Source organism: Diceros bicornis, chromosome 5 (assembly GCF_020826845.1).
Source record: "Diceros bicornis minor isolate mBicDic1 chromosome 5, mDicBic1.mat.cur, whole genome shotgun sequence".
In the NCBI taxonomy this organism is placed as follows: domain Eukaryota; kingdom Metazoa; phylum Chordata; class Mammalia; order Perissodactyla; family Rhinocerotidae; genus Diceros; species Diceros bicornis.
Genome location: NC_080744.1, coordinates 72,996,014 through 73,008,213, shown reverse-complemented (window position 1 = coordinate 73,008,213; position 12,200 = coordinate 72,996,014). Strand labels below are relative to the sequence as shown.

Below are 12,200 nucleotides of genomic sequence, written 5' to 3'. Positions count from 1 at the left end.
GAAAAAGTACTAACAGGAAATTTTTGAGTTGGAAAGTATAATGACCAAAATGAAAAATTCACTAGATGGGCAAAACAGCATATTTTAAATGGAAGGAAAAAATATTCAGTCAACCTGAAGACTATATAATTTCTATTACTCTATCTAGAGAACAAGAGAAAAAAGATTAAAGAAAAATGAGCAGTCTCAAACACCTGGGGGACAACATCAAACATACAAACATGTGCACAATGGGAATTTCCCCCCAAAAAACAGGGAAGAGGAAAAAAGGGGGCAGAAAAAGTACTTGAACAAACATGGCCCCAAACCCATTAATTTGATGAAAAACATTAATCTACAGTTCCCCAAATTAATAAACTTCACGTGGGATAAAGACAGAGATCCATACCCAGACACATTATACTGAAACTGTTGAAAACCAAAGACAAAGAGAAAATCAAGAACTCAGCAAGAGACACAGAGTAACATACAGGGGTACGAAATATAATTAATGTTTACTTCTCCTCAAAAACAATGGAGGCCAAAAACGAGTAGGATGACACATTTGAAGTGATAAGAGGGAAAAAAAATTCTAACAACTATGAAAACAATCCCTCAAAAATGAAGACAAAATAAAAACATTCCCAAATATGCACATACAAAAGTAGAATTCACTGCTGGCAGACATGCTTTAGAAAAACCACGTAAAGTATTTCAGGCTGAAATCAAATGACACCAGATAATAACTTGAACTCACAGGAAGAAATAAAGAGTACTGGAAATGAGAAATGTGTGGGTCAAGAGATAGGATAAGTATTTTTTTCCTTTCTTTTTCTTAATATTTTTAAAAGACAAAAGGATATATAAAGCAGAGCTTAGGAAACTATAGTCCATGGGCCAGATTTGTCCTACCCACTGATTTTGCAAAGCCTGTGAGCTAAGAATGGTTTGTTTTTACTAAATGGTTGGAAAAAAATTCAAAGTAATATTCTGTGACGTGAAGTTTGCCAATCCCTGGCATAATGTAATGATTATTATATGCTTATATTTCTAACACATATGGTAACAAATATGTTGCATAGATTTGTAACATATAGATGCAATATGTATGACAAATAATAGCAAAAAGGAGGGCGGAGAAAATAGAACTATACAGGAGAAAAGTTGATACATTTTACCCGAACTAAGGTATTATCATGAACTAGACTGCAATAAATTAAAACGTATATTTTAATCCCTAGAGCAACCACTAAAAAAAGTGGTTGAAATTCAACAAAAGAATTAAAATGGTACACTAAAAAATTTTTGTTTAACACAAAGAAAGCACTAAAAGAAGAACAAGAAAAAGACATGAGGCATAGAGAAAACACAGTAAAACAGCAGATGTAAATCCAACAATATCCACAATTACATTAGATGTAAATGGCCTAAGTATGCCAATCAAAAGGCAGAGATTGTCAGGCTGGACAATAAAAAAAGCAAGATCCAACTAAAAGATGCATAACCAGAGACAAACTTTAAATTCAAAGACAAAAAAGCTTCGAAGTAAAAGGATGGCAAAGATCTAGCATGCAAACAATAACCATAAGAGAGCTGGAGTGAGTGGCTATACTAATATTACACAACATAGACTTTAAGACACGAAATGTTAACAAAGACAAAGAGGGACATTTCACAGTGAAAAAAGGCTCAAACATCAGGAATATTTAACAATACAAAATACATACAAAATTAGGTAAGCACACCTAACAACAAAGCCCCAAAACATATGAAGAAAAAACTGACAGAAATGAAAGAAGTAGACAAATCCACAATTATAGCTGGAGATTTCAATACCCAACTTTCAACAACTGACAGAACAAGTAAATAGAAGATGAGTAAGGATACGGAAGATTTCAACAAGACTATCAACCATCTTGACGTCACAGACATTTACAGAACACTCCCCCCAACAAAAGAAGAATGCACATTCTTATTAAGCAGACATAAAACATTCTCTAGGATAGACCACATGCTATAAAACAAGTCTCAACAAATTTCAAAGAATCTAAACCATTCAGTGTATACCCTCTAACTATAAGGGAATTAAATCAGAAACCAATAACAGAAAGAAATTTGAGAAATCCCAAAATCCTTCAACACTTCTATATAATCTATGGTTCAAACAAGAGATCTCAGAAAGGAAACTAGACATATTTTAGGCTCAGGAAAAATGAAAACACAGCATTAAGAAACTAGAAAAAACCAAATGCTACCTAAAGCAGCAGAAAGAAGAAAGTGGTAAAGATCACAGTGAAAATTAATAAAAGAAGAAACAGAAAAACAACTGAGGGGGGAAAAAAAAAATCAATGAAACCACAGTTGGTTCTTTGAAAAGATCAACCAAATTGATAAACTTTTAACATGACTGACCAGGGGGCAAAAATAGAAGACACAAATTATCAAAACCAGGAAAGAAAGAAGGGACATCACTACCATGGTGTAAGAATATATTTGATCTTGTCCCACATGCCTGGCACAGAGCTCCTAAAACTCTAGAAATGTCATTTATAAGCAGCTCTTTTGAGCCCACCTGAGTTTATGCTAATGAGGTAACTTAGGGTGGGGCACCTAGATAGCCTCAGGATGGGGCTGGTCACCAGAAAGACCAAATGATTAGAGGGTTGGAACTTTCAACCCTACCAACCAATCTCTGGGAATGGGTGGGGGGTTGTTGCAGATTAAGTTCCATAAAAACTCTTGAACAGGGAGATTTGATGAGCCTCCACATGCTAGGAGGGTGGAGCACCCCAGTTCCACAGGGACAGAAGCTCATCTGTATGGCTGCTCATCTGTATCCTTTATAATAAACTGGTAAACCTAAGTAAATGTTTCTCTGAGTTCCATGAGCCACTCTAGCAAATTAATGGAACCAAAGGAGGGTTTTTAAATCATGGAAACCTCTGATTTACAGCAAATCGGTCAGAAGCATAAGTAATAATCTGGATTTGTGATTGGCATCTGAAGTAGGGGCAATCTTGTGGAACTGAGCCCTTAACCTGTGGGATCTGATGCTATCTCCAGGTAGATAATGCTAGGATTGAGTTAAATGGTAGGACATCCAGCTGGTGTCACAAAATTGCCTGATGTGTGGAGAAATCCACACATCTGGTGTTGTAGTAGAATTCTGGAGTAGAGAAGATACACAGGAGTGTGTTTTTTCATTAGAACCATCAATCCTGCAGAAATTTAAAGGATTTTGAGTGATACTATGAACAAATTTATGCCAACATATCAGGCAACTTTAGATGAAATTAAAAAATTCTAAAAAGACACATTTACCAAAACTGATTCAAAAAGAAATGCAACATATGACAAGATCTACCTTCTCACAAAGAAAAGCCCAGGTCCAGACAGCTTCACTCGTGAATTCTACCAACTATAAGAAGAATAATACCAATCCTGTCACCAACTAGTGCCCCGAGGAACTCATGGGTGGGTTTGGAAGCATTTAACTGTTTTTCCAAGTTGTTTTTTTATGTTAAGGAGACACAACCAGCAACCACCCTGAAGCTAACCAAGCATCCCTACAAGAGCTACGCCCATGACCTTGCCTTATTTTTAATGTGAAGATCTCTTCAGGAGGAGATTAAACCTCATTACCATAAACTGCAGTGAACCTGCCTCTCCCTTTTGAATATTCATTCCCATTCCCCAATAAAAGTTCCTACTTTCCTTTGTTCGGGGATGCCACAACTTGGGAAATGATTCCTCATGGCTTCCTATTTGCTGCAAATACACTTTACTTTGTGAGACAACTTCCACTGGTGTAGAGTCTTATTTAGCTCACCAGGAGGCAAGCCCACTTGGTTCAGTATCAATCCTACACAAACTCTTTCAGAGAACAGAGGAGGAGGGAACACTTTGCAACTCAATCTGTAAGGCCAGTATTACCCTGATACCAAAACCAGACAAAGATATCAAAGAAAGGAAAGCTACATAAATAAATTAAAAATTTAAAAAATAAAGAGAAAGAAAAGCTACAAACCAATACTGTTCATCAAAACAGACGCAAAAAATCCTTAACAAAATATTAGCAACATATAATAAAGATTATACATTGTGGACAATTGTGATTTTACCAGGAATGCAAAGTTAGTTTAATATCCAAAAATGGACTTATGCAACGTGCCACATTAACAGAGTACAGGACAACAGACACAGTATGTCAATAGACACAGAAAAAGCATTTGACAAAATCCAATACCCGTTCATGATAAAATCTCCCCCACAAACTAGGAATAGAAAGAAACTTCCTCAACCTGATAAGGGCATCTATGGAAAACCTATAGTTAACACATTTAATGCTGAGAGACTGAACATATTCTCCCTATTGGAACAAGGCAAAGATTTCCCCCTCTCACTCCTCATACGCAATATTGGTTCTAGCCAGTCCCTGCTCTAGTGTGAGACAGAAACAGATGGTGTCTGTTAAATGTCACAGGGTATAACTGCTATGAAAAAGGAAGTGTGTGAAATGAGGTTTGGAAAAGGCTCTTTTTGTGTATGGTGGTTAGGAAAGGATTTTCTGAGCAGGGAAGATAGAATCAGAGATCTATAACTAATTGTCCAGGGGAAGAATATCTCAGGCAGATGGCAAGTATGAAGCGAGACAAATGGCCTGAATCTGGAAAATATTCAAGGACTAGCAAAGAAGACCGGAGGGGCCAGGAGAGAGAGGGGGGAAGGAGTGACGTTGGAGAGGCGACTGGGGCTCATACGAAGTCAAGCAGGCCATGGTCAGGGGTTTAGATTCTATTTTAAAGTTATAGGGGTGTACTGGTGGCTTTTAAGCATAGGATCAGTATGTTCTGACTGGTTTTAAGAGAATCTCTCTGGATGTCATGTGGGGAGTTGATTCTGGGGGACACAGGAGGTTAGCAGTGGAAGTGGGAACGTAGTCAGCCAGCTAGTGTATGACGCTAGTATAAGAAACCAGTGAGACCAGACCGTTGGGCCCAGGATGGTCTGGAGTTGGTGAGAAATGGCTGAATTTGGAATATATTTTAAAAGTAAAAATGACAGGATTTGCTGGTGGACTGGATATGAAGTAAGAGAGAAACAGAAAAGTGGAAGAGGGCTACCAGATTTTTGTCTTAGGCAACTGCTCAGTGGAAATATCTCCTGTTTTTAAAATTCCTATCATGAAAGAATAATACCTTAAAGTTAAAAAAGCTTTTCTGAACCCCATCTCATTCTAAAAGTTTAAGAAAACTAGTTTCACATAAAAGTGAGCAAGACAAAAGTATCAAGGCAAAATCCAATACAAAGATATTGTTAGAAAAGAGACAATAAGTAACAGAATAACATCTCTATAGACAACAAAAGCAGGCCAGAAAGATGTGCCCGCAAAAAAGATCAAAATTGTAATCTATTAGTTCAAAACAAGTTAAAAGAAATCAGGACAATGACACAAGCTAATGATAAAATTCAGGGAAGAATTACAGGAAAAAAAATTCAGAAAAGAAGACTAAACTAGAAAGATCATAGGAGAAAATGAATACAACAGATAATGCTTTAAGACAAATAGAAGGAGAAAGGGAGACAGAACTAAAAAACATTTGAGAGAAGTAGCAGCCTACGTGACTTTAAAAGGCATCCAATGTACGATGGTGACCACGTGTATGTGAAAGAAAACTAAAGCAAGGATGCCAACAAACACTACAAACTGTCATGCAGGTAAACTGTCCTGAAGGAAAAGACTTGAAACTACATTTTAAAGGAACACACCCCTTATCTGAGGATATTGCCTATAACAACCAATGTAAAAACATATTCTAGTAAAATTACCGGAAAAAAACACAACTTATAAAGGGAAAAAACAGATCATTATCATACTTTGACAGGGGAAGAATATGTGATCCAAGGATTTACTATCCAGAAAAGCTAATTTTCAAGTCTGAGCACAAACTCTTGTGGACAAGCCCATCTCAGGGCTGCTGTCCTCTGAGCCCTGCTGAGGAGCTGACTGGAGGGAGCTTCAGACAATCACCATGAGGAAAGACAGACAAAGGACTTGAAGTGAGCATTAAACTGAGTAAAACTAAGACTAAATGAAGATTAAAAGGAAGGAAGAACAGTATCTAATAGCTATCATGCTCTGGTAGATATAGTGCAATCATTTAAATAAAGTTGGAAGAATGAAGAGAGCATAAACAAAAAAAATTTTTTTAACTATTTTCAGTAACTATTCATGTTTGCTAGTCTCCTGAGTCTGTTGTGTATGTAATGTGGGATAAAGCAAATGAATAATTATGAGATATTCTAATTCTGCCATCCCCTGTCTTGGAACCAGGATTTTTGTTATGGAAGAAAAGTGACACAGATGTAACAGAAGAGGGTAAATAGAAACCTTGTAGCTCTGAATTTGAATCTAATGTATCAGCAGGAACTCAAAATAAAGTCAGTCAGTCAGTCCGTCTGTCTGTACCCATTCATCCTATCTCCGTCCACTGAAAAAGTCTAGAAACGATGACAGCCCAGTGATCTGAAATGCCATTTCCACTAAAAGACACCAGGGCAGACACCAGGTGGAGGGTAGAAACTACACGACAAGCCTAAAGCACCTTGTCATATCAGATTGCATGGAAGTTATCAATGGACCACCAGAGTCATTTCAAGAGCTAAACTCAAGGGGCTCCTGATGTCCAGAGATGTGACAATTTGAGCCGCAACAGGATAATAATCACAATGAATTAAAGCCCATCATATATATTACTAAATCCATGAGCTCATAACGATACAAAAGAAAAAAAAAAAACCTAACTAGTCACCTTCAAAGAATGATAGGGAAACAATTCACTCTCTTGACAATGAAAATAGAAGAAAAGAATCAAGCTTTATTCTGTCTTTCTTACACAAACAGCACACCTGAGTAACCAACTAAAGGGTGAGGGGAAATGACTCTTTATAAAGAATTCTAGCTAATAAATAAGAAAGAAATGAAACAATTAGAATAGCACCATTTTGCAACTCCCAATGGGCGCTGAGCATCAGTAGCTGCTGAGCTCACAAAAGGAGAGACAAGCAGATACCAGGTGCTTCCAGATGCTGGATCACAACCACCAATGGTCTTGCCATCGGGGCTGAACTAACTGGGCCTGGAATCAGGGCAAACCTGTAGAAAGACAGGGCTGAGGAACAGACTGCTGTGCAGCAGGAGTGTGCAAATCCAGGCTGCAGGGAAGCCTGACAGGTCATAGGCCAGGTTCCTCAACAGGTGAATTGTTGAAAAAAAAGGAAAAAGAAAATAAAGGAAAAAACTACAGGTTACATGAAACAAAAGATGGAAATTATTAATTAAAACAGACTTAAGAAGAGGATACACACTTGAGTAATAGAAACTGTACAGAAATGCAAGTCAGCAATGGCTCCAAGTCAGGACAGCGTCACTTTATGGGGGACAACGGAGGGCTTCTGGAGACTGGCACAGGACTACTTCTAGACCTGAGTTTTGGTGACTAAGGCATCCACTTGATAATTGTTAAGCCAAACACTTACTTTGCATGGTTTTCAGTATCAAGTTTTCTTTTGCAAAAAAAAAAAGTTCTTTAGAAAAGGAGGGGAAAGTGATTCTAAAGCAATTCTGTAGCTTCTTTTCTATAAAACAGTGATGGTTGCTTCTCCTGATGCAATTACAGAAATGAAGCTGTTCTACAGGCAGAGACCCCGTCTCCTCCCCAGGGCCAGCTCTGAGTACCTGGTATCTTCACTGTGCCGCTGGAGGAGGTGTCGTCCGTGTAGGGGTGGCTACTCTCCACCACCACGGGCTGAGAGGACAGGCGGCCACTCTGCGAGTCTGTGGCTACGTCCTCCAGCTCGGTGACACAGAGCTCCAGCAGCATATCTGCCACCTGGGGAGGAAGCAGAGATACAAATCAGGAGGTCGTCAGGATGCTACCCCTGCGCATCCTGCTCCAGATCTTTCTGCAGGGACAGGGTACAGAGTGGAGGACTTGGGGGTTTGAGAAATCTAGTTTAAATCAAGGCCCAGTTTCCTTGCCTATAAAATCAAGACAGCACAGAGACGACAGAGGCGCTGTGAAGCTTGGAGATGATCTATATACAAGTAGTCAAGAGGTGCCTGACACACACACACAACACTCAACATATGCTGACTGATGAAATGCCTGTGATCACACAGTTTCTTTTTACACCAAGACAATATTACTGCACTTCCTAGTGAGGAAAGTCTGCCTCAGAACAAAAATATCAAAGGAAGGAGCAGAAAGGTGGTAAAAATGATTGAGATCCTGGAAGACACTGGGGGTCAAGCAGGAGGGAACAGGAATCGAGAGGAATGATCAAGCCCTCTAGGACAGACGGTGGCAGACAGAGTAGGTGAAACAAGGGGCTACAAATAACAAACACAGTGGGAGACTTCTCAACCCAGGACCTGAAGGGTCAGCCCCCACACCATACGCTCTCAACAATCCATAATGTTCTTATTTCATTCTAAAATTTTAGTGATTCACACCATTTAAATGGTCAATATTGGTGACCATAAACTCCTTGATTGTTATTTTTAAAAACAAATGAGAACATGTTACTATAGCAACAATATATCAATCTCCAAATTTTTGTAATTTACAAAAAAAATAAAACTATTCTCTATTCTTTACTTAACAGGAATAAATGATTATTTTTCTCTATTTTTCCTCATACTTAGATAACAGATTAGCTTAGTAAACAGTTTTATTGATGACAAACTAGTACCACTGCCATCTAGGCATTACCATTATAAATTCAAACGTCTTTTTTTTAGGAGTCCCAAATATTACATCAGGGTAGGACACAGCAGTAGCATCTTGCCACTGCCAGGACAGTTTGAAGACAATCCTATCTGTTTCTGCCTTTCCATGAACCTCGTATGCCTCACTGAGACAAAGGTGTTAGCATCGCTAAATCCCTGCACAGCCCACCAGGGTCTTCTGTGCTTCCGAACCTTCCTCTACAAAGACCGTCAGTCCCCCAGGAGAGGGTGACAGAGGGGTCACAGATGTGGCTCTGCCCTCAGAGCACTCAAGGTCCAACCCCGTTTCTACCACCCACCAGCAACTTGAATGTCCTTGAGCCAGTAACAACCTCTCAGAGCCTCAGTTTTCCTCATCGTTGAACAAAGGGAATATCTACCCTCTGTACTGAGAGAATGCCCCGAAACTGGGCCTGGCAGGTTATGTGTGTGACAAATGCTGGGCATTATTACTTTAAACCCATGTTCTTCTTGTTCATGCTCTTTCCTCCCACAAATGCAGTAAACTTGTAAGAAAATTAATATTTTGCTTGTGGCAATTCACCCTGATTTAATCTCTCAGAATTATGCCAAGTAGCTTGCCTTGAAAAACTAGCAAGTAGGAAACCTATAACTTTTTAGTTCTTCCTGAATATGATTAAGAAATAACAAGCCACTAAAATATCTACCAAACAATTTACTGTTTTCAGGACTACGCAACTATACGTAAATACTTTATGGTTTTAGTGATGATGATATGGGGCCCAGAGAGATACAGATAATGTATCTGCACAGGCATCAGACCCCCTGACATGGCCAGCTCTGAAAAGACAGAGCAAGGCTGCTGATAAATAAGAGTCCTTAAGGAAGCCCAAGGACTTTAGGACCGATCAATCGTATTTCTAAGATATATTGATATGATAATAACTTTATACCCTAGATTAGCCACATGTGGCTATCAAATTTAAATTTAAGTTAAGTAAAATGAAAATTTCAGTTCCTCAGGTGCACTAGGCATATTTTAAGTGCTCAACAGCCACATGTGGCTGGCAGCTACCATTCCGAATGGCTCGCGTACAGAACATTTCCCCCAGGGCAGAAAGGCCTATGGGACCCAGTGCTAACAAATATTAAAACCTATTTTAAAGCTATAATAGTAAAACACTGTGATATCAGAGCCTAAGGACTTAAATCAACGGGACAGAAAAGAGTTTGTAAATGGACCCAAATACACACAGGAACTTAGAATATGATAAGTGGATTTCAAATTACTGGGAAAAGCAGATTATTCAATAAACGCTGGGGCAATACGTTTGTCATCTAGGAAAAAATAAAGTTGGATCCCTACTTTATCCCTTACATCAAGATAAATCCCAGATGGCTCAAAAAGGTAAATACAACAAATAAAATAATAAAAATGATTAGAAGAAACTTGGGAGAATTTCTTTAAACACTGCCATGTTTTCAACATAATACAAAATCCAGAAGCCATAAAAGAAAAAACCTGGCAGATCTGACTTTGTAAAAACTAGAAACTTCTAAATGGCAAAAAATATCAAAATGATGTCAAAAAGGAAACTAGGGGGATAACTGTAGCACATATGATAGAGAAGGGACTTGTTTTACAAGGAGTCCTTCTAAACTGCTATCCGCTATTATAAAATCAAGGAGAAGACAAGGTGTGAGGTCACCAGCAACACCTCACTGCCCATCCTGCCCTGCCTACCCCATGGCTCACCTGTGGGTAGGCCGTGCCCATGCCAGACAGCACGGCTGACAGCACATCCCTGCCCTTGTCCCCCGCCCGGCTGCACACGGACAGCTTGAGCAGGTCCACCACGACACGGGTGTCATCCACGACCAGCAGACTGGTGAACTCATCCAGGGACTGAGGTTCTGGGCCTGATGCTTTATTTTGGCTTTCAACATCCTAAAAAATCCAACAATTAAAATGAGTAATAATATGTTAAGAAATAATCATTAGTTTACCCATAAACTCAAAGGATACATGACTACCAATGATGAATAAAGGAATTTATGAGGCATTTAAGACCATGAAATACCAGATTAAGAAATGACAGACCCCTAAAATCTCCACCATGTACTGTGCTTTCAAGACCATTTAACTGTTTTACAAGTTAACAACAGCATCTGTCAAAAGGAATGCCTAAACTATAAAGAAATAATTATACTGTCACCAAGTCTGTATCACAGGTGTACGTTACAAGGGGAGGCTAGGAATAAAGTCACATCATGTAAAATCTACCCCCACCCTTAAGACATGCTTGGGAACTTTCTATCAACTAAATCTGTACGCTGTACTTTTACATATTTTGTCTACATCCTCTCCATAATTCTCCTTATTTATAGCAATTCGTTAACATGTAAGACATTGTCCATAATCTCTTGTTCCTTGGTTTCTTTGAAAAGGAAAATATACAAAATAAGTCTTCTTAATATTCCCCTTTTACTTCCCATTCACAGTATGTCAGCTAAAACATATCACACTTGCGATCATTTACCTCTTTCTCCTCTTTAGCAGAGGAAAGAGGCTGTTCACCTGTGGCAGCATCACTGCCCTCCCTGCCCCTCACCCGCCCACTTGTGAGGGTACCCCACCTGGGATGGCTACCCTACAGCCTGCCGCCCACCACACAAGAGCCTCTTGGAGATTGGCAATAGGGTTTGGCCTATAGAAACAAATGGGGAGCTGTCAGAGCTGGGAAATTCCACAGCTTTGGAGCTTAGAGGGAGCGGGAATTACTAAGACCCTGTCCTGAATGGGGGAGGACTCAGACCCTTCCGGTTCCCCAGGCAGAGGTCTGGCTTGCCACAGGAAGAATCAGATGCCAGAAGTGTCTCTTCTCTCTTGCTTTCTGGATCTCAGCAAAACCAGTGTCAACTCTTTCCAAAAACAGAAATGAGTGAGGGGAGCACAAACCTCACTTAGGAACCTTAAGGGGAATGTGACCCATCCAATGTGCAAATTCTATTGGACGTCCAAGTTGGCCCTGGAAACTAGATTTCTCCAACCTAGGAACACGGTTTCTCCCTTGAAAGAAAGAGACCCTGCTTCTACCTCTGTGTAGAGACCCAGGGAATTCGTAAGTGAAATTCACCAGAAACAATGACAGTCCAGAATCCCACTCACTGAAGAGCAGCAAAAGATTCAGTAGAATATATTAATCATAGGTGACACCTTCAGTTTTACGATTGAAATAGTACCCAACATTTTTCAGGTGGGGGTGTTAGAAAAAAAAACAGAGAACAATTCTACAAGGAATTCATAACAATTCTAAAGGAATTGCTAAAAAAGAAAATCATAGTTGCATAACCTTGAATGTAAATTATAGCCTATTACCAACATGAAAATTATTTTGCCACAATTTATGAATCAAACCAAAACTGAAATGACAGGAATTTAGGGGTATTATCTGGATAATGCCTATGC

The 12,200-nt window shown here is 39.2% G+C and overlaps 1 protein-coding gene across 10 annotated transcripts in view; it reads right to left on the bottom strand.

Annotated features, from left to right (window-relative positions):
- HERC2 (HECT and RLD domain containing E3 ubiquitin protein ligase 2) overlaps positions 1-12,200 on the bottom strand; it is a 229,527-nt gene that overhangs the window by 46,582 nt on the left and 170,745 nt on the right. For all 10 annotated transcript variants that reach the window (XM_058542234.1, XM_058542239.1, XM_058542230.1 and 7 more), the window contains 2 exons: positions 10,488-10,679; positions 7,718-7,871 (listed from right to left, as the gene is read on the bottom strand). In XM_058542234.1, the coding sequence (XP_058398217.1) occupies positions 7,718-7,871; positions 10,488-10,679 (346 nt within the window). The remainder of the gene's footprint in view (positions 1-7,717; positions 7,872-10,487; positions 10,680-12,200) is intronic.